This window comes from Pleurodeles waltl, chromosome 2_1 (assembly GCF_031143425.1).
Source record: "Pleurodeles waltl isolate 20211129_DDA chromosome 2_1, aPleWal1.hap1.20221129, whole genome shotgun sequence".
Taxonomy (NCBI): Eukaryota; Metazoa; Chordata; class Amphibia; order Caudata; family Salamandridae; genus Pleurodeles; species Pleurodeles waltl.
The window spans coordinates 703,339,613-703,365,929 of record NC_090438.1 but is presented as its reverse complement, the minus strand read 5'-3'; the positions used below and the strand labels follow the sequence as shown (position 1 = coordinate 703,365,929).

Sequence of the window (26,317 nt, the reverse complement as noted above, 5' to 3'; positions counted from 1 at the left end):
AGCAGTGAAGAAAGAGGCAGTAACAACACAAACAATGGACTTAGTTGGGACTGCTGACAGCTCAGTGGCTATTGTTGTTATCCCATTCCCACGTGCTTCTGCGAATGGTAGTTTTTTGATTGGTGTTTAATGAAATCGTTGTTGTAAAAATAAAGCGAGGGAAGTAAAACATAAACCTTGCCTCCAGTCCTGATAGAATCCCCTTCAGTCCTATTGTTGTTCAGGTAAAATGTCTAAATTGGATATGAATTGGGGGAGGGTTAGTGTTTGACTAAAGGTTGGGGGTATAGGACAGTTTTTTGGGGAGCATAAAGAATAGTATCTAGAGTTACAGTGCTGGTTATAATTAAGGCATGTTGGATAGCAATGGTGCATTAGGATTAAGGTTAGAGAATAGCTTTAGGATTTGGGTGAGAGTTATGGTTAGGACAAGGTTTACAGTATGCTTATGGCTAAGGGTAAGGGTTGTGGTTAAGTTAGGATTGGGTTCTGGTTGAGGGATAGTGTGTGGTTTTGTGTGAATTAGAATAAAGAACATTAATTGGTCACAAACAATAATTGTTGGAAATTGGGTTATTAGTTGTATGGCCAACTCAAGCAATCGTTCCACAAATGCTCTATGTGGGTATAAAACACCCCATTGTAGCACTTGAACTCTCATAGGGTAGTGAGACAGAGCAGTCTAAGGCTTACTCAAGGGAGTAATCCCCAATTAATGACATGCAATAAAAACACTCAATACATGATTGTGCAGTCTTAATTTTCTTTAGAAAAAGGAAAAGTATGTTTATTGTGCACACACTACTAAATACTAAGCAGTAATTTACAAATATACATTGGCAGATTAAACATACCATAAATGATCCCTAGAGGGGTCACCCAAACATACCAAGTGAGTTTCAACAGTCATTATGTAATCACAAAATATTACTTTGGTATGAATAATTGGAATAATTGTGATAATGTTGTATTACTAATGCAGAGTGGACAGTGAGCTCCGCTCCGCTGGTGAAGTTAACAGAGGTTTTGGCACTCCGCACTCCACTTGGAGTGCAGAGTTTGGCCAAAAACTCCACTAGCCCGGCAGCGGAGCGCACAGGTGTGTGCACTGCAGCCCATTTACGGGCCACACAGCACAAGTGCAGACAGTCTGTGCTTGTGCTGTGTGGCCCATAACTGGGATGCACTAAACGTCTGCCCTGCTACGACAGGCTTTGCTTTCTGCCGGTCGGCGTGGACCTGCTGCAAGCTGCTTCTGAGGGGCTGCTCTGGCACCAGCCAGCTCCGGATCCAGGCCTCCCTCCGTTCACTGTCCATAGCAGTCTGGGTGCAGTGGGAGGCAGAGAGCCAGGCTGATGGCAACAAGGACACTCCTGGACCCAGGTTTTGCTTTCTCTTTTATGTGCACATGGGGGTCGGCACTGGGCATGGACAGTATTTGCATGAGGAGGGACTGTGCTTGGAAAAAAGGAAGCATGCAGTCACTTGAAAAGAATCTGTCTCCCCAGAGTGCCTGGAAAAGGAAGTGGTGTTATTGGGGGCGGTGCTGAGGCCAGCAGGGTGAGCATCAGCTGCTGAGTGGTAAACCGGCAGCCCCCTCCACATAGAGATGTGTGTGGTCTGAGAGAGTGCCTTGGAGCTCAGTGGCAAGCCAGGCTAGGCACGTTGTGAAAATACCATGCTGCTGGTCATGAGCTGGTTTGCTGCTGCTAGTGCTGGCCCCTAAAGTAAGGGTAGTCCTAGGCTGTGTGTAAGTTCAGAGGAAGCGATTGCTAGGCTGGTGCAAGACAGAGCTGCCCGACCCTGCTTAGGGCTTCTGAGGTTGGGCGCATTCAGGCCAGGGTGGTAGGGCAGGTGGCACTCTGCCCCACACGGAACTCCGGGGAGTTCCATGGATTTTTTAGCCAACTCCGTGGAATTCCACTGAGTAGAACTCCGTGAGCTCCGCCCACCCCAGCTAATAATACATATGCAACCATCAACAAAACACAATAAAAAATTTGTCAGGAATTATGTTTGTTTTTGTTCATCTTTTCCTATACTTGGCATTCAACTGTAATGCCCAGAGCAACCCCTAGAGGGTATCACAGTAAACATCATGATGAAAAGTTGTTGCAGTGTAATCATAAAATCAGCCCCTAGAGAGTGTAACCACATGAAAAACCATTGCAGGATAACTATACAATCAGCCACTATAGAACAGAACCAACTGAACAGTGCATTATACTTTTTCAGGCCTTCCAGGCTTTCAGAAATCTTACCATATGCAATGCCCCTGTAGAACAAACTACTCCCAAGTGTAGAACAAAATCTCCAGAGCCACAGGAGAGCATAGAAATGCTGTCAACAGCAAGAAAGGTGTTGATTTTGGGATTCCCCCAGCATATGGTCAAGTCACAGAAGATGACAAGAGGAGCAAGAGCATGTCAAGCTGATCAATTTGGTGGTGGTCTCATCATACTAGGATTGTCACAGGTTGAGAGATGGGCAAAAATGTGCTTGAATTAGAATGCCCAGCAAAGCATTTTTGGTTGAGTCTCTATGAACGGGTGAATATCATAGCAGTGGCTCTCCTGCTGAGCCAGGGAGAGCTACGGTGATGTTTTTATTCTTATTTCCTTTTACAATGAGGCCTTGTGCCACTTTCTCATCTTCCTTTTTGATGGGTGGGAGGTGCCCAGTCCCACCTGGGCACCCCAGAGCTGGCTGACATTCTAGGGCAGCATGGGTAGCCCACCACTGCCTGCCCTCACTAACTCCCTGCATGGTCTGCACTCCTGCATGTGGCAGAGGGAGCTGGCAATCCTTGGTTGTGTATGGCCACTCCAGCGGGCAGACGCGTCCAAGGATGGCTGCCTCGCACTGTTTTCCAAGCCAAGTTATTGGGTCCTGGCCCCTCCTGTCTCCTCCTGTGGAAGTGCTATGTGTATACGAGGGTCAGGGACGGGGTCCAGGCTCTGCAATATGAATCTGCGGTCCCCGGGCAATAGGAATACGGGGAGGGGGCACCACACACACGCTCTCCACCAATGGAGTAGATTTCACTTTCTTGCTCTGTCCCCCAGGGCCAGGTCCATCCAGCCCGGGCAAAATTTACCAAACGGTGGTGGAGCCCCATGTACTTTGAGGGAGACAAATTAGGTCAAATATTTCTAAACTTTACAATGCGATAACACGGGCCCTGTTGTGCAATCCTCCAAATGCTGATCCTCCTGGCTCCCTGTGCCACTTTGTGGATTTGTTGATGGGCACAGAAATGTCCAGGGCTTCCCCCAACTGGTCCTCAGGGGGAGTAAGGGAGCTAGCCTCACTTTCCCTTGGGGAGGCCCACTGGTCCTGAGGGTCAACTGGACAGAGTCCTGAGTTGGACTCCTTCCAGTTCTCCATGACAGTTCCAGAATCCAGCAGCACAGTGGTTTGAAAACCCACAGGTAAGAAGGAGTCTCCCCCTTTTGCATGTGTTCATAAAGGGAAGAAGAAGGTTTCTGAAGACAGGCACCCCCTTACCAAATCTGGGGGGCCACGTCATTTCTATACCGCTATCCGACCCTCCTGCACAGAATATTGGGACAATCCAAGATGGGGTCATCCAGGAGCACCTGGTCACATCAACTTCTGGTATCTTGGCTCCAGTCCTTGCTGACATCACTGCCAGGGACTTACACACTAGAATTTCAAAGGGAACCCCCTGGTGGGTTGGCTCTAGTTGTCTGGGCACTCTCCTTTGTTCAGTGGCCTTGGGCAGACCCATCCCTGGTGCTGACAGATCACTCTGCCCCGCCCCTTTCCTCCTCAGGAGCTAGGAGAAGTAGTGCTAATTATTTCCTTTTGTGTGAGGGCGGGCTTTGTTCCTGTTGTTGGAGAAAATGTGTAGGAGGCTGGCCTGGTTTGTAGTGGGTACCTAAGGTACTTACACCTTATACCAGGTCCAGTTATCCCTTAATAGTGAAATGTATCAATCAATCAATCAGGGATTTGTAAAGCGCACTACTCACCCGGAAGGTCTAAAGGCGCTGGGGGGGGGGGAGCTACTGGTCGAAAAGCCAGGTCTTAAGGTGTTTCCTGAAAGATAGAAGGTCGTCGGTCAGGCGGAGGTGGAGTGGTAGGGAGTTCCAGGTCTTTGCGGCAAGGAAGGAGAATGATCTTCCTCCGGTGGTCATGCGGCGGATGCGAGGAACGTAGGTGAGGGCGTGGTTGGCGGAGCGAAGGTTGCGGTCGGGATGTGAAAGGTGAGTCTGTCGTTGAGGTAGGTCGGACCCGTGTTGTGGAGGGCCTTGTGTGCGTGGATGAGAATTTTGAAAGATACTGGTAGCCAATGTAGGTCTCTGAGATGGGGTGAGATGTGGTCACAGCGTGGAATGTCCAGAATGAGGCGTGCGGATGCGTTCTGGATTCTTTGCAGTTTTGTCTGAAGTTTGTTTGTTATTCCTGCAGATAGGGCATTTCCGTAATCCAATCGGCTACTGACCAAGGCATGGGTGACGGTCTTCCTGGTTTAGATGGGAATCCACTTGAAGATTCTGCAGAGCAGGCGGAGGGTGCAGTAACAGGAAGAGGAGATGGCATTGACCTGCTGTGTCATGCTGAGTGTGGAATCCAAGATGACGCCCAGGTTGCGGATCCTAGGGTGGTGGGCCACCAGGAGTCATTCCAGGCTGAGGGGTTGGTGCCGAAGATGAGTAATTCTGTTTTGTCTGTGTTTAGCCTTAGGTGGCTAGCTTCCATCCAGCTGGCTATGGCGTGGAGTCCGTTGTGGAGGTTGTCCTTTGCAGTGGTGGGATCTTTTGTGAGGGAGAGGATGAGCTGAGTGTCGTCGGCATAGGAGACTACGTTGATGTGGTGTCTTCGTGCGATGTTGCCAAGGGGGGCCATGTATACGTTGAAAAGTGTGGGGATGAGTGAATAACCATGAGGGACGCCACAGGTGATATTGGAGGCTTCTGATAGGAACGGCGGGAGGCAAACTCTTTGGGTCCAGTCTTTGAGAAATGACGAGATCCAGTCCTGGGTTTTGTCACGGATTCCAGCGTTGTGGAGGCGTGTGCGGAGAGTGTGATGGCATACCGTGTCAAAAGCTGCGGAGAGGTCCAGGAGAATGAGTGCTGCTGTTTCTCCTTTGTCTAGCATGGTCCTGATGTCGTCTGTTGCAGCAATGAGTGCGGTCTCAGTGCTAGTGTTTTTGCGGAATCCAGGTTGGGAGGTGTCAAGTGCCTTGTTGACTTCTAGGAACCGGGATAGTTGATTATTCATGATTTTTTCGATGTCCTTGGCTGGGTAGGTGAGGAGGGAGATCTGTCGGTAGTTCTTGGGGTCGTCAGGGTCTGCCTTAGGTTTCTTTAGCAGAGCGTTGATTTCTGCGTGCTTCCATCTCTCTGGGAAGGTGGCTGATTCGAAGGAGCTTTTGATGGTGTGGCAGAGATGAGTGGCAATGATGGTGTTGGCTTTGTTGAAGATGTGGTGTGAACAGGGGTCTGATGGAGATCCAGAGTGGATGGTGGCCATGGTGTTCGCAGTGTCTTCTGAGTTGACCGGGGTCCAGGTGTGGAGGAGGTGGGTGTTTCTTGGAGCATGGGGTTCGAGGGTGTTCGTAGTTAGCTGGTAGGATTTGGAGTTGAAACTGTTGTGGATTTCTTCTATCTTTCGACGGAAGTGGGATGCAAGTGAGTTGCAGAGCTCCTGTGATGGCGGGGGTTAGCTGGAGCATGCCTTCGGGGTGGTTAGATCTTGGATGATGCTGAAGAGTTCTTTGGTATTGTGAGCATTGTTTTTGAAGTGGGTCCTTTTGGCGGTGCGTATCAATTGGTGATGTCTGGGAAGGGCCTCCTTGAAGGTGCAGCGATTGGAGGCGGTGGGGTCACGGCGCCAGTTTTTTTCCATTCTGCGGCAACATCGTTTGAATTCCTGTAAATCTGGGGTGAACCAGCTGGCCTTGATTCTGTGCAGGCTGTTAGGGTGTTTTTTGAGCGGTGCAAGGGTGTTGGCGCAGTCTTCTAACCAGTGGTGCAGGTTGGTGGTGGCTGTGTTGGGGTCTGAGGTCCCGGGGGGGGGTCTGGGCGAGGGTGGAGATCAGTTGGTCTGAGGATATTCTGCTCCAGTTGCGTTGGGGCGGCTGTGTGCGGTGGTGTTGAGTGACCGGTTTTTGGTAGGAAAAGTGGATGCATCGGTGGTCTGTCCAGTAGAGCTGCTGGTTGTGAAGATGGGATCGAGAGTGTGGCCTGCGGAGTGGGTCGTGAGGTGAAAAGTTGCTTGAGGCCGAGGTTGGCGAGGTTGTCGATTAGGTTGGTGGTGTTAGTATTGTTGTTATTTTCCAGGTGGAAGTTCAGGTCGCCTAGGAGGATGTAGTCAGTTGAGGTGAGGGCTTGGGAGCTGATGGTGTCGTGATATCATCACAGAACTGTGGTCTCGGGCCGGGGGGTCTGTAGACCAGTGTTCCTCTGAGTGTGTTGTTGGCGATTACGTAGATTGTGAAGTGGAGGAGCTCGTCGGAGTTGGTGGAGACACTTATGGTGTTTTTATGGACTATGGCGATTCCTCCTTCTGGTTTGTTGTTGCGGTCTCTTCTGGTGATTTTGTAGTTATCCGGTATGGCTATTGCTATGTCTGGTTCCGAGGCACGGTTCATCCATGTTTTGGTGAGGAATGCGATGTCCGGCGAGTGAGTGGTCAGTAGGTCCCATAGTTCAATTGCGTGTTTGTGGATGGAGCGGATGTTCAGCAGGATGCATTTTATTTTAGGTGGTAGTTTGTTTTGGTGTGGTGTTCGGGGTTTGCCTTGCAGGTGAAGTTGCAAGCACTGCAAGAAAAGGGTCCTCTGGTGCGCGTTGGTGTGACCTGGCAGCAGGTGGAGGATAGACCTGGGTTTAGGGCGTGGAGTTCATCAGCGGGGTAATGTTGTGAGGTAGTGCGGGGGCGTGTTGGCCAGGGGGTCTGGCGCTAGGCACAGTTTTGGCGCGGTCTTGGCGCAGACGGGTGGCGACGGGCTTGTGCGCTGCGGTCGGCATAAGAGGGAGGGTGTGTCAGCTGGGAGGAAGGTGACTGCAAACCAATGGCAGGGCAGGGGCAGGTCAGTGGAGGAGCAAGATCGGGAAGGAATACGAGGAATACGAGGAATACGAGGAGGGAGGGGGTGGGGCCACAGGGACGAAGCAGCTACGGGGAAGAAAAAAAAGCAGCGAGCCCAACAGGAAATGCAGGTGGCTGGCAGAAGTGAGGAGCAAGGGGAGCGACCTACCTGCTTAAAGCAGGGTCGAAGGTCACTGTCCTTGCCGTGCTGTGGCCGGCATAAGAGGGGTGGAGGGAGGGTGTGTCAGCTGGGAGGAGGGTGGCGGCAAACCAATGGTAGGGCAGGGGTGGGCCAGTGGATGAGCAAGGGCGGGAAGGAATACAAGGAATACGAGGAAAACAAGGAGGGAGGGGGGCGGGGACGAAGCGGCTACGGGGAAGAAAAAAAAGCAGCGAGCCCAACAGGAAATGCAGGCGGCTGGCAGCAGCGAGGAGCAAGGGGAGCGACCCACCTGCTTAAAGCAGGGTCGAAGGTCACTGTCCTTGCCGCGCTGCGGCCGGCATAAGAGGGGTGGAGGGAGGGTGTGTCAGCTGGGAGGAGGGTGGCGGTAAACCAATGGCAGGGCGAGGGGGCGGGCCAGTGGAGGAGCAAGGGCGGGAAGGAATATGAGGAGGGAGAGGCGGGGACATGGGGAAGAAGCGGCTACGGTGAAGAAAAAAATAGCAGCAAGCCCAACATGAAATGCAGGCGGCTGGCAGCAGCGAGGAACAAGGGGAGCGACCTACCTGCTTAAAGCACGAAGGTCACTGTAGGCAGCATTCCAGCAGCTTAGGCTGTCTAGAGGTAGCTGTAGCAGAACAGCTTAGGCTGAACTAGAAGACATGCAAAGCTCCTGCGATACCACTATAGTTACACAGTACTTATACACAATAAAAGACAATACTCAGTGTTATCAAAAATAAAGGTACTTTATTTTAGTGACACAAGGCCAAAAATATCTTAGAGGCAATACTCCTTCTGGGGGTAAATATTATACACAATATATACACTAGTAACCAAAATCAGGTAAGTAAACATACAGTAGTGCAAACAGTAGAAAATACAATTGATTGCAATGGGCCTAGGGGCAACACAAACCATATACTAAAATACTGGAATGTGAATCACGAATTCCCCCCTAGGCAAGTGTAGTGTGTAGATGGGCACTGGGAGTGTAGGAAAACCCCAAAGGTAAGTAAAGTACCCCACCCCAGAGCCTTGGAAAGTAAAGTACAGCAAGTTTCCTCAGGACACACTACAACCAAGCACACTACAACCAAGCAAGACTACAAATAACAAACAATGGATTCCTGGACCTGAAGACCTGTGGAGAGAGGAGACCAAGCCCAGAAGTCGAAGAAGAGTTCAGGAAGGACAGGAGCCCCTGCCAACTTAGAAGATGGTGCAAAAGTGGATTCTCCGGTAAGAAGACCAGCACAGAAGAGCATCAAAAAAGAAGGTTGCGGGTTCCTGCATGGTGCAGGTGATGTCCCACGTCGAGTTGTTGGATGCAGGCTGTTTGCACCACTGGATTCCACCAACAAACCTTGGTTCAAGCAAGTACCTGGTTTGCATCAAAAAGGAGCTGCCTGGATCCAGGAGGAACCTGCAGGTCTCAACTCAGACTGAGGAGACAGAGAGCACTTCAGAGAGCCCACAGAAGACCAGGCAGCACCCACGGAAGTCCCAGGACACGGGGACAGAGAGGATGCAGAGGGCGGTTGTTGCAGCACTACAAAGGACGGTCCCATGCCGCCGGAGAACAACTCAGCGAGTTGTGCGTAGAAGGATGGAGTGCTGGGGTCCTGGGCTACACTGTGCATGAATAATTCCTGGAATAAGTGCACAGAAGCCCAAGGAGCTGAAGAAGACGTGGTGCACAGGTGTACTGTCGCAGCACGGGGAGGCAAGCTCTTACCTCCACCAAATTTGAACAGCTGGCCCTTAGGACAGTCTGAGTCACGTCGGTCCACCACCTGTGTTCCAGGGAGGATGCTCGTCGGCAGGAGAGGAGTCCCAGAGTACCAGTCGTTGTCGCAGAAGGGTGCCTGCAGAAGAAGGAAAGTGACTCCATCACTCCACGGGAGATTCCTTCAGTTCTTCTGGTGCAGGATGAAGACAGGCAGTCCCCAGAGTGTTCACACCCTGAAAACTGTTGCGCATGCTGGCTGGAGCTGAAGTTGCAGGTCACAGAAGTCGTCCTGGATACTTTGTTGCAGTTACAGCAGTTCCTGGAGCAGTCTGCGGTTGATCCGACAGTCAGAAGCAGAGGATGTAGACGATTCCTGGAGGAGTCTTGCAAGCTGAATCTGAGGAAACACCCAGAGGAGAGACCCTAAATAGCCCTGGTAGGGGGATTGGCTACCTACCCAGGTATGCACCTACCAGGAGGGGCCTCTGACATCACCTGCTGGCACTGGCTACTCAGAGGTCTCCAGAGTGTCCCCACACCTTGAAATCCAAGATGGCTAATGCCAGGGACACACTGGAGGAGCTTTGGGCACCTCCCCTGGGGTGGTGATGGACAGGGGAGTGGTCACTCCCCTTTCCTTTGTCCAGTTTCGCACCACAGCAGGGACTGGGGGTCCCTGAATCGGTGTAGACTGGCTTATGCAAGGATGGCACCATTTGTGCCCTTCAACGCATTTCCAGAGGTGCTGGGAGGCTACCCCTTCTAAGCCTGTAACACCTATTTACAAGGGGAGAGGGTGTAACACCCTCCTACCAAAGGAAATGCATTGTTCTGCCTTCCTGGGATTGAGCTGCTCAGTTTCCAGGAGGGCAGGAACCTGTCTGTGAGGTGATAGCAGCTGGGGCTCCAGTGGAAACCTCAGAGAGACAGTTTGCCAGTACTGGGGGTTCATGGTGGAGCCCCAGGGTGCATGGGATTGCCCCCCATACCAAATTTGGAATGGGGGACAATTCCATGATCTTAGACACATCACATGGCCATATTCGGAGTTACCATTGTTAAGCTACATATATGTATTGACATATATGTAGTGCACACGTGTAATGGTATCCCTGCACTCACGAAGTCCGGGGAATTGGCCCTGGACAACATGGGGGCACCTTTGCTAGTGCAAGGGTGCCCTCACACATAGTAACTTTTCACCTAGCCTTCAGTAAATGAAGGTTAGACATATAGGTGACTTATAAGCTACTTAAGTGCAGTGAAAATGGCTTTGAAATGGTGTCGGCACTATTTCACTCAGGCTGTAGTGGCAGTCCTGTGTAAGGGTTTGTCTGAGCTCCCTATGGGTGGCAAAACAAATGCTGCAGCCCATGTGGATCTCATGGGTACCACATACTAGGGAATTAAAAGGGGGTCCAGTGTGCCAATTGAAATTGGTAAATTAAGTCACTGACCTACAGTGACAAGTTTAAAAGCAGAGAGAGCATATGACTGAGGTTCTGATTAGCAGAGCCTCAGTGACACAGTTAGGCACTACACAGGCATACACATTAGGCCACAAACTTTGAGCCCTGGGGTCCTGGCTAGCAGGATCCTAGTGAGATAGGCAAAACACACTGACATATAGGGTTTTATCTATGATCACTGGGGTCCTGGCTAGCAGGATCCCAGTGACACAGTAAAAACACACTGACACACACTCACAAACAGGCCAAAAGTGGGGGTAACCATGCTAGAAAGAGGCTACTTTCATACATAGAGTATCACTATTGTAAAAACAGGAAAGCACACTTGACTTTCCCTAATAGTGTACACCACCCTAAAGAGACCTATCCCAGGTGAACACCTTATCCTTCAGAGTCCCCATTGTGCCAGGCTACCTGTGCTCTGTTACTGGGCTTCTTGTGCAAGAACGTAGGTGGTCATTATGATCCCCGGGAGTTCAGCCCGCCATGCCGGCGGCGGGTGAAAAGACTGCCGCCAGCATGGCAGGCTGAATCGCCATATAAAAAACACATGGCGGGCCGCCATAGGTGGCCCTCCGCCACCAACAGGCTGCCTCCGACAGGCAGCCTGACGGTGGAGGGAATCATGATCTGACAGGGCAGCACTCCCTCATAATGCCCCTCGGATAATGATCCCTACTCCCACCGGCCTTTCCCTGGCGGGTTCCCCCTGCCAGAGAAAGACTGGCAGAAGGGGTGCTCTGGGGCCCCCCTGGAGGCCCCTGCACTGCCCATGCACTTGGCATGGGCAGTGCCGGGGCCCCTGTGCAGTGCCCTATCGCGCAGGTCACTGCCCAATTTACGGGTTGTGATCTGCGTGACGGGTGCAACTGCACCCGCCGCACAGAGGCATTGACGGCGGCTCCATGTGGAGCCGCCGGCAATGTCCCGGCCATGCATTCTGCTGGGCCGGCGGGTGGAAACATTGTTTCCACCCACCGGCCCAGCAGAATGTACATTATCTGATCGGCGAGGTCCCAGGGGGGCTGGCGGTCAGTTAAATGACCGCCAGCATGGGCACGGCGGTTAACACTGCCGTGTTCATAATGAGGGCCGTAGTCTCCCAAGCACAGCCTGCACACTTGTGTGTACACGTGTTCATGTGTAACTAGCGAAGAGCCCATTACCCTTGCTGCATCACAGCGCCTTTCTCTAAAAAGGCGAACACTGGCAGTAAACATGTGAAGTCATATGCCATGTGATTACCCTGGGTGAGGCATCAGCAGAGAGACTCACCCATATAAAAAGTTCAAAAAATGGGTTATTAGAAAAAAAAAAACAGTTATACTGTTGGGGCAGAACCCAGTGCAATAATAATGTATTTTTAATGCTAATATCAAAACTAATCAAAGAGGGTGCAGTATTGGATTCTCCCAGTAATAGTATAGTACGTAATGGTCTTCTCTGTAATGTATTTTTCGTAGAGGTCTTCTATGGAATGACATAGACCCTCACAAACGTACTTAAGCAAACCTACAAGTAAAAAAAAGACAGTTTGGTTCTTTTCGCAGTCCTATGTCTGTGATCACCCTGTGGTGCACTTTTTACTTCACAGACATAAACCATATGAGAAGGATTATAAAGAAGATTGTCCACCTACAACAATAATTTTGAAGTGAGAAACCAAACATATCCATATTCTGAAGTCTATCCACTATTTAAATATTACAGCTATTTAAAAATAAATTGTATAGATCAGATGGTCATGATTTAATTATAGAGAACATTGCATTGTGTTTGTGATCTAACATGTGCTGCTGTGTGCAATCTGGTAGCAGCCATTTCCCATTGGATTTTAATGGCCATTTAATCCTTTTATTTAAAGTTCAGTTTGAGAATTTAAAAGTTTCAAGTTTAGGTTGGCAGACTCAGTTCAGGTATTGCAGAAATAAATAAGCATATTTTACCAGCAGGGCACCAACTTGCTGCTGAGCGCTACGCTGCTACAGGCTGTCAGCAAATATAATTGTATTACAGTAGAGAGAGCAGTCAAACCAAAGGGGTAGCAAAGAGAAACCTTCATCTAATTAACATTGTCTTACGAGTTTGCAGCCTGAAATGATAATAAAGTCTTTATTGAACATATATTAAACTAAGTAAGAGTTTACTTACATACATGTTTTTGCATTACTGTCCAGTCTGGCGTATTGGATAATAAAAGGCAAATAATTAGTATAAATTTCATTCCAGCTTGAAGTGTTCTCTCATGTGGATTTTGTAAAAACATCAACCAACCTTAATTTAAAATTAAAATGTTGTTAATAAAATATAATATTTTGGGAGCTCCCCCTTGCAGTTCTCTCCCTGCTGCTGCCTCCCTGCGGCCCCGCCCCCCTCGCGCCCCCATTTGCCGCTCCCTCCCGCCTCACAGCTGCTCCCCCCTCCCTTCTTAATGGCTGGCGCTGCGCGGACGCGCCGCTGGTGCGCCGGAGGCGTGCCAGAGGCAAGCCCGTCTGCACCCGTCCGCGCCTGGACCGCGCCCATCGCCACCCCCCTGGTCCTCGCGCCCCCCGCGCCCCATGCCTTCGTTACTCGGCCAGCGAACTCCTCGCCTTCAACCCTGGCCCCTCCACAGAGTGCTTCCAGGCCAGCCCGAAGCACACCAAAGGACCTTTTTCCTGCTGCACCTGCAACTTCACCTGCAACAGAACAACGAAGCCAGCAACAACCAACACAAACCACCTGCACTGCATCCTCCTCAACACACGCTCCGCACGAAAGCACGCCATCGAACTCTGGGACCTGCTCGACAGCACCGCCCCAGATGTAGCCTTCCTGACCGAAACCTGGTGGAACGACTCCTCGGCCCCTGACATCGCCATCGCCATCCCTGACGGCTACAAGATCACCAGAAGAGATCATACCAATGGAATCGGCGGAGGAATAGCCATCGCCCACAAAGCTACCCTCAAGATCCATACCCACACGGAGGACACCCTCAAAACAGCCGAACACTTCCACTTCCAGATTCACACGGACCCCAACACTACCCTCAGAGGAACCCTCATATACCGTCCTCCAGGACCAAGAGCCCTCTTCAGCGACACCGTCTCCGACCTCGCAAGCACCCACGCCCTCGCCTCTTCAGACTACATCCTCCTGGGAGACCTAAACTTCCACCTGGAGAACAACAATGACGTCAACACCGCATCACTGACCACCAACCTCTCCAACCTCGGACTCCGTCAACTGGTCAACACTCCCACCCACATCGCCGGCCACACCCTTGACCCACTCTTCACTTCAAGCAACCACATCTCTTTCAGCCACACCTCTGAACTCCACTGGACCGACCATCACTGCGTCCATTTCTCCTTCAAGAAAAACACCGAACACCACCGCACCCCTCTGCCGCCTCACCGCTGCTGGGGAAAAGTCACCGAAGACCAACTCACCAACACCCTCACCAAAAACCCACCACCCGACCCCACCGACCCGGACTCCGCCGCCATCAACCTCCAACAATGGATCCTCAACTGCGCCAACATCCTAGCCCCACTCAAGAGACCCACCGCCAACCAAGAAAAGAAAAAAACAGCCTGGTTCACAGACGAACTAACCACCTCCAAACACACCTGCCAGAAACTCAAGAAAAAATGGATCCTCGAGTGCACACCCGAGAACCTTGCTACCCTCAAGGAAGCCAACCGTAAACACCACCAACTGATCCGACTCGCCAAGCGCTCGCACTTCACAGAACGCCTTAACAACAACGCTCACGACTGCAAGGAACTCTTCAGCATCGTGAAGGAACTCACCAACCCCAACGCCAACGTCAACGACATCCCTCCATCCCAGAAACTCTGCGACGATCTCTCCACCTTCTTCTACCAGAAAATCGCAGCCATCCACGACAGCTTCAACACCTCACCTCCGCCAGACCCCACCCCCAACAACTCCTCCCACGCCGACCACATCACCACCTGGACCCAAGTAGACGACGCCAAAACCCTAAAAACCATGAACTCCATCCACTCAGGATCTCTCTCTGACCCCTGCCCACATCACGTTTTCAACAAAGCAGACGTCGCCATCGCCCCCATACTCCGCAAGATCATCAACCTTTCCTTCAACACCGCTACCTTCCCGGACAGCTGGAAGCACGCAGAAATCCAACCTCTCCTCAAGAAACCTAAGGCTGACCTCAACGATCTCAAAAACTTCCGACCAATCTCCCTCCTCCCTTTCCCAGCGAAAGTCATCGAGAAGATCGTCAACACACAGCTCGCCCACTACCTTGAAGACAACTCCATCCTAGACCCCTCCCAATCCGAGTTCAGACGAAACCACAGCACAGAGACTGCACTCCTCGCCGCCACAGATGACATCAGACTACAAATGGACAACGGCGAAACCTCAACCCTGATCCTCTTAGACCTATCAGCCGCCTTCGATACAGTCTGCCACCGCACCCTACTAACCCGTCTACACGAAGCCGGCATCCAAGACAAAGCCCTCAACTGGATCTCCTCCTTTCTCTCCGGCAGAACCCAGAGGGTCCGACTCTCACCTTTCCACTCCAAAGCCACCAACCTCATCTGCGGCGTCCCCCAAGGCTCCTCACTAAGCCCAACGCTATTCAACGTCTACATGGCCCCCCTCGCACAACTGGCCCGCCAGCACAACCTCAGCATCCTCTCCTACGCCGACGACACCCAGCTCGTCCTCTCCCTGACCAAAGATCCTTACACCGCCAAAGCCAACCTTCACGAGGGACTGAAATCCATCGCCGAATGGATGAGCAACAGCCGCCTAAAACTTAACTCCGACAAGACGGAAGTCCTCATCCTCGGGCGCACCCCCTTGGCCTGGAACGACCCGTGGTGGCCCACCGCCCTGGGCCCTCCACCCACCCCAGCCAACCACACACGAAATCTCGGCTTCATCCTCGACTCCGCCCTCACCATGTCCAAACAGGTCAACGCAGTCTCATCCTCCTGTTTTAACACCCTCCGTATGCTCCGCAGGATCTTCAAGTGGATTCCAACAGGAACCAGAAAGACGGTAACCCAAGCCCTCGTCATTAGCAGACTCGACTACGGCAACACACTCTACACAGGCATCCCAACAAAAGACATCAAACGACTCCAACGCATCCAGAACGCATCCGCCCGCCTGATCCTCAACATACCCCGCCGATGTCACATCTCCCCTCACCTGAGGGACCTCCACTGGCTCCCCGTGGACAAGAGGATCACCTTTAAACTCCTCACCCACGCACACAAGGCTCTACACGACACCGGACCCACATACCTGAACACCAGACTCAACTTCTATGTTCCCTCACGTCAACTACGCTCTGCCAACCTTGCCCTCGCCATCGTCCCCCGAATCCAGCGCAAGACCTCTGGCGGCAGATCCTTCTCCTACCTCGCCGCCAAGACCTGGAACGCACTCCCAACCTCACCACGCCAGACCCAGGACCTCCTCACCTTCAGGAGACTCCTCAAGACATGGCTCTTCGAACGATAGCAGCACCTCCCCCCTCCCCCCCCCAGCGCCTCGAAACCCTAACGGGTACATAGCACGCTTTATAAATTATTGATTGATTGATTGATTGATTAATATAATGAAATAATATAGTAAACTTTAGATTTTTCCTCTGTGCATGGACTGCAGCAATTAACTTATTATGAAGCAAGGTAAGGCTCATAAAAACCATATAAAGTTTCAAAACCTTTAAACAGTAATAGATTACAATACCACTACCCTTTGTTGAACAAAGGCCACATTATGGGCATTATTTATACTTTTTGGTGCAAAACTGCACTAACGCAGTTTTGCACCAAAAAGTTTTGCACCGGCTTGCACCATTTTTTAGCACCAGCTGGGCACCATATTTATGTAATGGTGCAAGCCTGTGCAAAGAGTAGGCTAGCTTAAAACAAATTATGTTAGGCAGGTTTGAGTCAAAATAAATGACTCTAACCAGATTAGCATCATGTTTTGACGCTAAGGGGCATATTTATACTCTGTTTGCACTGAATTAGCATCATTTTTTTTTATAATTCAGTGCAAAACTAACTCTATATTTACTTTGGTGCTAGAGCCGTCTAGCACCAAATTTATGGAGTTAAAGTCATTTTTTGGAAGTGGAAACCTACCTTGCCTTAATGAGATGCAAAGTAGGCGTTCCTGTGCAAAAAATGACTCTATGGCCTTAACACCATATTTATACTTCCATGCAAAAATGGTGCAAGGGAGGGAGGAGGGGTCAAAAAATGGGGCAAAGCTTGCTTTGCCCCATTTCTTTAAGCCTGAGTCAGGGCAGGCATTAGGGGACCTGTAGGCCTTTTTTCATGGTGGAACACCATGGAATAAGCCCACAGGTGCCCTCCCCATGCCCCAGGGGCACCCCCACCCACACCAGAGGTACTGCAGAGGATGGGGACCCCATCCCAGGTAAGTACAGGTAAGATTGCATTTTGTTTTTGAAAGTGCCATGGGGGTCCTGAAATGGGCCCCCATACATGCCACAGGATGCAATGATCATGCCCAGGGGACCCCTGTCCTCTGTGCTGGCCATTGGGGTGGTGGGCATGACTCCTGCCTTTTCTAAGGCAGGAGTCATGTGGCATGGTAGGTTTAGCACCATAAAATGATGCTATTCTGGTTAGAGTCATTTTTTTTAACCTAACCTGCCTAAAGTCATTTTTTGGAGCTAAACCTTCTTCTTCTATACTGCCAGCCCCACCTGACTAAAGTCATTTTTTTTACTCTAGCCTACCCTTTGCACCGGCTTGCACCATTCCATAAATATGGTGCCCGGCTGGTGCACAGAAATGGTGTAAGCCGGTGGTAAACTTTTTGGTGTAATACTGAGTTAGTGCAGTTTTGCACCAAAAGGTATAAATAAGGGCCAATATTTTGTACGTTTGCGCCACTTTTGAGTCAAAAAATGACGTTAATGCAGCGCAAAAAAAGTATAAATCAGGGCCTTAGTATAAATATGATGTTAGATATGCACCAAATTAGAGTAAATAAAATGATGCTAATTCGGTGCAAACAGACTATAAATATGCCACAGAGTATAAATATGCCCCTAAATATGGCATTAAGGCCATAGAGTTATTTTTTGCACGGGAACGCCTACCTTGCATCTCATTAAGTCAAGGTAGGTCTCCACTTTAAAAAAATTACTTTAACTCCATAAATTTGGTGCTAGAGGGGTCTAGCACCAAAGTATAAATATGGAGTTAGTTTTGCACCGAATTAGAGGAGAAAAACTGACACTAATTCGATGCAAACAGAGTATAAATATGCCCCTATATAACTACATCACATATTTAAAGTCCTATAAACACCCCTGACATGGGGTAAAATTGACATCATCTTTGTTCCCAGTTTAAGTAAACAAATGTTCTTGTTTATATCGAACCACCAAGGTATTTTATACAGACACACTAATAAAATGGATTTCCTGGGATATTGAGTAAACAAATATGAGGCAGAGGATTTATTATTTCCCTGATAGGTTCTCTTTAAAATTGGAGGTAAACTCTTCCTCTGTATGGTTCTAGATAAATATTTGAAAATCATCATCAGATTAACTCACATTAGTACAATTAAAGTACTAGTGAGCATTAGATCCTTTTGTCGACCATGTGACATTCAAATTCTCAGTGTGAGTTTTCATCAGTACTGAATCATGTGCAATATCCTGTAAGTAAGGTTCATATATTTCTCTAAATATGCAGCGGCTGTGGCAATGTATTCTGCTTGAGAGAAATGGTTTTAACTATTGTACCCCACTAAACCTACTTTAAATGGGCCAAGATATGGTCTAGCAAAAGGTTCTGTGTTCTACCAGATCCTCAGAAAATAAAAAACTGAGCACATTTTGTTTTACAGTGTGAAAACCAGGCCAATAAAATGCCTCCTTGAAGAACAAGAATATCATCATTTGGTTTCCTGTTATAAAGCCTTCTGATTTAGACCATAATCTAATCCTCTACATTATAGGACAGAAACAGGCTTCTTTAGCTCTGGTTCTAAATTCCAGTTGTTAGGCGTACTATCCTGCTGCAAGGATGTCTGGAATTCTATGCTGCTCTGCTTTGCCCTCCTTGTACTCTAAGGAAGGTAGCAAGGCACTCCAGAGAACACAAGAGGAAAGGGGAATTGGGAAATACACCTGTGTACCATCCGCTCTTGGACCTGGTATGGATTTGTCTCATGCATTTTAGTCCTAAAGAGAATAAATAACAACATTTACTGTTTAGCCATCTGAACTGAACTAGCTCACATATTTTCAAATACTGTGTATGATGTACTGTTTATATTTGGTTACCACTCTACAGCTAAGTATGTATGTGAATACAAATGATTTGCCTTGCCTGCAGCACATGACATGAAATGTTAGTCTAAAGTCTAATTATTCTGTGGTAAGATGGTATATGCATTCAGAAACGAATCCCTAAACTACATTGAATAATATCAAATGCAGCGTATAATTTGTTCAGAAAAACAAATCAAGTATGTCAGTCAAAGTCTATAGAGGAAATGAGAGAATGTTGCTCTCTGATCAGAATGTAAAATTAGTTCAATAAAATCAGTCATGAAGCAATAGTTCCCTTGAAGGAGTTGCTAAGTCCATACAAACATAGATGGTTGCACTCTAACAACAATCACTCTCAGAGGAAGTTCAGCTGATACACTAAGATGATTTTCCAGAGATGGGCGCAGCTCAATTCAGTCTACAAACTGAGTGACACACAAATAGACAAAAGAGGCTATTGAGGAGCATAGTTCCCTGTTGTAAGCACCTTGATATACTAAAGTTCAGGGATGCCCACCACATTCTAGTTGACATTTGTTCTCATTTGTAATATGACTGTTACTATGTGAACACCATCTTGGCTTGAGAAAGATACACCAGACACTATTTAGGTGTCATCATAGATGTATAGTACATTACTTAAATCTACATTCAATATTAAGTACCTAAAGCAAATATTCAGTATATAAATGTTCTGAATGACTGAATGTATGGAACTATAAATGTACCGCATTACTATGTCCATCTACGTTGATTAGCTCCGGGACAAACCCTTTCCTAATGTGACAACAAGTAATGGCTACTGTGTTGATGTTCCTGATACCAGAACAGGTCTTAAAAAGGGTAGAACAAGCTTTAGGTGTTAAATTTAAAATGTAAAATGTGTGGTTGGAATGCTGCAGTAATTTATAACTGCCACAGCCCCAGATGTTTGACCCTTATAAGAGGGCAAAAAGGTCTTAAGCCTCAAAACTTCAATGGCATAATAAATCTACACCCTTGGCTTCGTGGATTTAGGAAAAAGACAGTGCACTGAGGTAGTGTGAGCTGATATTAAATACTTTATTGCATGTATATTGAAGATTACAACATACCTCAACATGAAACAAGCCTTTCATAAACATCTTCACCAATATTTAGTGTCTACTTGTTCTGCCCAATGGAGCAGGTACCATGATGAGTATTGTTAACCAGGATGGTCTTCTGTCAGCTATGCATTGCTCTTCTTCCCTGTATTTGACTATATGGTCATACGTACCTTCCAGTCCCTCCTTATATTATCCATGACTCTAGTTATTGCTATCCCAAGGTCTACCTCTCCTATGATCCTCATGTACTGCTATGGAGTAGGACCTTTTAGAATGGTCTTGTTCAGTTAAACCATCTAGTCTATAGGCCCTAATTGTAACAATCTAACTCAAATGAAAGTTGTGAATATATTTTACATGCTCTAGGGATTGACCATAAATATTTTGTCATAGACTATGAGGTTTTCCTAAACCCAGAGACAATGGCCCTACCTTCTTGATAATTATATATTTTGTTTCCTTATTACAGTGTTCTGCAAAGTCCCTTAGGAGCCTATGTGCCCCTAATTTGTTTTGGACATGTAGCACCTTATTATCTGAACATGCCGGTGCTATACTGGTCTTGTCCCTGACTTCAAAATTGAGAGAGGTACAAAAATTGATAAGTTAATTCATAAAAAGATTAAATAATTGAGGCTTTAGGAAGCTCCATTAGCAAGACCCAAACATCTGAATATGCCATAACTCTAGCTTTGCAGACAGGTATCTCAACTCACTTGAGTCCTGCCCTTCCCAATTCTAGAATTGCAGAAATTATGTAGACGTTTCATGAAATCAACCCTCCACTGATTGAATTAGTTATTGTATTACATCAGTAAGGCTGATTTAGATTTGCCTAATTTTGAACTGTAAGATATTTATTACAGAGACTACCAAACTACCCAAATCATGACCTTGAAGGTTTAAGGTAGCTGGAGGAAAATTACTCATGTCCTTCATTAGCCTATGATCCTTGAAAGCAACAGACAGAAAAATTAAGTCTACTTTTAATTCAACAGTGCTTTAAGAAGCCAATTTTAGTGATTGATACTCAGCTAGTCCCTTATCTCTATGGGCTACCAGGGCATGACATCAAAGGAAGGGAAAGTATTAACTGATATTATGTAAGGAAGTTCAGGCCATTGGGCTAGTACAGATCTAAGTGCTGAAGGGACTAAGATCCCAGTTTCCTTCTGCAAAAGCTGGAGACTTTCTTTTGTGTCACTTATCTTGGTAGAGCTTCAGTAAGTTACCACTACATTGTTTGTTTCTCTTTCATGGAGGATTCCAATCTTCTAATCAGGTACATTCTTTCTTCAATAAGCACAGCCTAAATAAGACAAAGATGGATTAAAAGATTGCTAAATGTATGGTGTTACCCACGTGCTCTGTCCAATTCCCTATGGCTGAAAATATAAAGAAGCTTCTTCTTAAGATTGTAACGCAGAGGTGAAAGTTGATCAGGTCAAGGAAGAAACATCCAAAATGATCGACCTATGATAACCTCATCAGAGCAAGAAGGGTGAAAAAGGCTTATTGCTCATCACAACTTTTCCCAGACCATAAGCCCCATGACGGGCTCCTTTGACAACTCATCATTGAAAATTGTCTTTGTATTTGGCCTGTCAATTTTGCATCTGCACACTGAGGGCCGTATTTATAGTTTTTAGTGCTGCATTTGCATCATTTCTTGACGCAAAAGCGGTGCAAACTTACAAAATACAACTGTATTTTGTAAGTTTGCGCCGCTTTTGCGTCAAGAAATGATGCAAATGCAGCGCTATAATATTATAAATATGGGCCTGAGTGCTTCACAACTTCTGCAAGGAGTACAAGTACGCCAATTTTCTTAACAAACTCAAAGTATGAAATGGAAAATTAATACACATTTATTGCAGTGAGATTCTCATCTGTATAGAATGGTGAACTACAAATTATCAGTCACAGTTGGAATGTTAACGTTAATTTTCTTTTGCCTTGTATTTGGTGCAAACTTATATATCAAATGTGCTTCAAACTAGTCCCCAGTTTTGAAATCAAGATGCCCTGCCCTGGATCATTCACTTCTTTGATTGTCCAAATGATCAAACTACTGAAATGTTTAAATAAAGAATTATGTGAAATACTGTAGGAGCAAACATAATCTACAGTAGAAAAGTGTCTATAACGGTTGAAACTGAAGTTTGACTCACACTTGGCTCATTAGATTCTTGCTGTTTTTAAACAAAGGAAGCTAAACTTTTTTAAAAACCACACAATAATTATTGTCTAATGTGTTTTTCTCCAGGGAGCACAATGAACAAGATGCTAAACAACACAGCTACCAAGCAGATCAACATGTTGTCCCAATTCATGGTGGATATCTCATCCTGTGTGCTCCTTGATCGCTTCCAACCACTCAACACTTCTGAGGAGCTAGAGCAGAAGGCCACTGAGCTTATGCAGCAAAATAACTTCTTGGCAAGTAAGTAATGTTTCTAATAATTTGTTTACATAGGGCCCATTAAAGAAATGTTTGTCAGAGTTGCAAGAGTAACTAGTCTTATAATTCATAACATTTTACTTACTCACATAAAGCTGTCCAACTTTATTTTGTTTCTCAGGTCCACAGATTTAAAACCCCTCACTAGAAGCAGACTAATGCATGTGTTTTAAAGCACAAACCATCCACCATCTTTGTAGCTTCATGATAAAATGTGGTTGTTGAAACACATGGGATACAATTTAATTGTAGAACAACAATTAGTACCATTAACTAGAATGACAATAACTTTGTAATCTGATATGTGATTCTATATTGTGCATAGGTTTGCATTATTGCATTCCTATGATGTTTCTTCTTGAATGACTTGTTGGCTAAAATGTTTTAAATTATGGGCAAGAATGCAAGTATATTCTGTGTTAAGCAGCTGGGCTTCTTCAAGTAAAATATAGTTTTTTGAGTTGCTAAAATATAGGTGCTAAAAGGCATGTACTGGTATGCGGCCTCAGATTTCAGCGATATGTGTAAAAGAATAGTTTTCCTTTTAAGGTTTTATCTTCAGTGAACATCTAGGTATTGCTGACTACATTTGTTATTGTACTTTATAATTTAGCTGTCCAGTATAGTACCTCCTCCCTCATTCCTACCTAACCTGGGGAACACCTTGGATTGGGAAATGTGGGTAGCCGGTCTTTTAGCATATGTGGAAGTACTAGAAGGTGATGATTGTAGGCCTGAAAGAAAATTGTTACTGTTTAGGGATATTTGGCCTAAAAGCTTTTAAATATCTATCTATTTTAGTTAATCCTAAAACTATTGGTGTTACCTAATATATGGCTAAGCAAATAAACATAAGATATTGCAGGAAAACTAATGTAGTCATTGAAAGGTTTAAATTCTAACCTAGAAAACCGGGCACAAAGAATCTGTAGAGGATTATGGTTTAACATTGAGATCATTAGAATCCTCTTGTGAATTGAGCATAGGAATTAATACAGGTTCTTTGCGACCAAATTCTTATAAAGACAAATAATATAAAGTTAAATAAATATTATGGACTAATGCTCATATGTCATATCATGCAGCAATAGCGACTTCCAACTGCATAAGGCTCTCTCAGAAATTTGTGCAGAAATTCAGAGAGCACCCCAAAAGTGGGAATAATGCTATAAATGAAAATGTCATTAACAATAAATCCAGTAAAGGAGTGTATCACAAAAATGGTACTAAAAATGTTGACTTACCTTTTAGTAAGTATGTCCCATCTAGGAACTTTTATAAATGTTCCTGGCTTTGACAGATTATGATTGAAATGGAATAAAAAGGGCATATCAGTAGAGTATGCAAATCCAATATCAGGAGAGTTATCTTAAATTCTAAAGAGTGAATAAGTGGAGCAAAAGCATTTGAACAAGATCGCAAAACCATTTTGAGAGAATGAGGAGATGGAAAAAAGATTTTCCTCATGTGAAATCAATATTGAAGAAAAACCTTTTGCTATACTTGTGGATTCATGTGCTTGGGACACCATTCCAGGAAGGATATAATCAACGAGTTATGGAAACCTAAGGAATTATATCCACCGGCTACATCCCCTGGCGTTTATACTGGTCATAAAAACAACTTAATTGGCTATTTTTGGGCTAAATTGGATTTTGCAGGACAGCGTATAGAAGGGAAGGTGCATGTATCGAGAAAGTGAAATTTTTTGTTAGGTTGACCTCATTGAGAAGGGTACAGAAAAAGTAACAAAAAATAAAACTGAAATACAGGAAGGAATTCAATGAGGCATTAGGTGAGTTTTGTGCTTTTAAACATCACATAATACTAAAAGAAAGGGCACAACCAGTATGTCATTAAACACAGGAATGTAACACTTTCTTATAGAGGGAAACTCAAAAGGTATTTTGTTTCGGGATTGTGTAAGAAAGAATTATTGAACTTGTAGAATTTTCTCCTTTGGTCTCATCAGTAGTTATATTGGTAAAGGCTTTGGAAGATTTAAGACTCTATATTGACTGGCACAGTCTCAACAGTGCACTTTAGGAAATACTCATGTAACAATGCTTTGCGAATCAGACCCTGTAAGGCAACTTTTTCAATATTTAAGTGACTGTTTTTCTCTGTGTAGTGTGACAGTTATATCAGAACACTTAGATTTATTAGCAATCCTGCACCATACACAATTTCAAAATTCAATGAATAAATTATGGCGTTATTTGGTAGATGTAGGCGGAACAATAAAGCACAACAAAGTAGAAGGAAGGCAGACAGCCAAAGGGGAGGGTTAATGTAAAGTTCAAGACAAAATGAATGCACAAGTTTGCAAACGAAAGAAATGCAGAAATCTGAAACGTGGGTACACAGTAGATTAAAAGGATGGCTTTGTGTATATAGTGAAACATGTCCGTCTATATATTTCTTAGCAGTGAATGAGGTTAAATAGACTAGTCTGAAATCAGTCACATGAATTTTGATTTCCCATGTGCCATATTCGGAGAACCCTCCTAAATCACTGTATCCCCCGATTCTCATTAAGGTTTATTGTACCATTTATGTAGCACTGCATGTCCCCGATGTGGTGATGAAGTATTCAAACACGAACTGGGTTCCCCGGACATTCTTTCAGAGTGCCTCAGTGATAGGGTATTGAATCTATTATGCCTTATTTGGGACGTGTTGGGTGAGATGCGTGAGGTTCAAAGACTGGTGCAAACATGATGCAGTGAATTCATCTGTGTATATTCATGAGGCGTGGGTAATGTGTGAACACATATCGATCAGTGCATTGAATGAGGTACGCCTGGGTCTATGTCATATGGAGTCCATTCAGGAGTCACAAAGGCCCAAATTGCTGGTGTGCAGTGTTAAGCAGATATACAATATATCATATGGGGGGGTACTGCCAGCATTGAGAAGACCTAACCACAGTATGCCTTGTTGAACAACCAGGATATGTACAATGAGGAGTACACCCTAAAGCGCTAGTTGCTGAAATCAGTAAACACTGTAAAGCAGCCAGGGCAGGTTTCATGAGGGGCCCACCCACAAGTACCATGTTTGTGATCCCATTATTCACTGTAAAGTAGTCAGGACATATAGCTTGTAGGATCTGCCCTGAAGCATTATAGACCAAATTCCAGTATCCACTGTTAGTAACAAGGGTATGTATTGTGTGCAATTCACCCAGAAGTGACAGAGAAGGTACTGTTAAGAAACAAATGTGTATGAGTGGGGGGCATAAGGCTGGGAGTTGAAGGGTACAGTTATATCGTGGTCCAAGGAATGCATCTATAGGTCTAACCAGAGGCGGCAGAGTTGGGACCAACAATTGTTAGTCTACATAGGGCCTGATTCTAACTTTGGAGGACGGTGTTAAACCGTCCCAAAAGTGGCGGATATACCACCTACCGTATTACGAGTTCCATAGGATATAATGGACTCGTAATACGGTAGGTGGTATATCCGCCACTTTTGGGACGGTTTAACACCGTCCTCCAAAGTTAGAATCAGGCCCATAGTGTCTAACTAGGGTACAAGTCAGTGATTCTATAATAAAAAAGTGATTGCTTTAGGAGGAAGAGAAGGATTAGCAGGAAAGTGGATTAGAGACAAATCAGAGAGATGAGAGCGCATAACAGAGACATTGTGGTGGAGGGTAAAGTTATGCTAGCTTGAGTTTAAGTCAGCACCACAGAAGAAAGGGACAGTCGATTCAAGTGAAAAAAGTGTATATTGTGCCATAGGCCCTTCTTGACCCTACTTAATACTTTGGATAGATCTTCAGTTGGTGTTTCCAATATTTGGGACTCTTTGTCTGAAATTGGAAGAAATCACCTGGAAGCAACTTTAACTTCTCCTCCCAAATAGGGCTGATACCACAGTAAGGCACACTTGAACTTCACCTCAGAACAGGCAAATTGCCACAGGGCGTTTCTGTAAATGCCAAGCTTGAGAGTGCTTATACAACAGGCTAACCAATAGTATTTATTGTAAGATAGGAGGTGGTCATTTGACTGCAGAAGTTT

General features: G+C 46.2%; 1 protein-coding gene across 1 annotated transcript in view; it reads left to right on the top strand.

Annotated features, from left to right (window-relative positions):
* Nucleotides 1-26,317, top strand: part of ABCA13 (ATP binding cassette subfamily A member 13) — a 2,435,905-nt gene that overhangs the window by 750,978 nt on the left and 1,658,610 nt on the right. Inside the window, exon 21 of the mRNA XM_069216941.1 lies at nucleotides 22,095-22,271. Coding sequence (XP_069073042.1) covers nucleotides 22,095-22,271 — 177 coding nt within the window. The remainder of the gene's footprint in view (nucleotides 1-22,094; nucleotides 22,272-26,317) is intronic.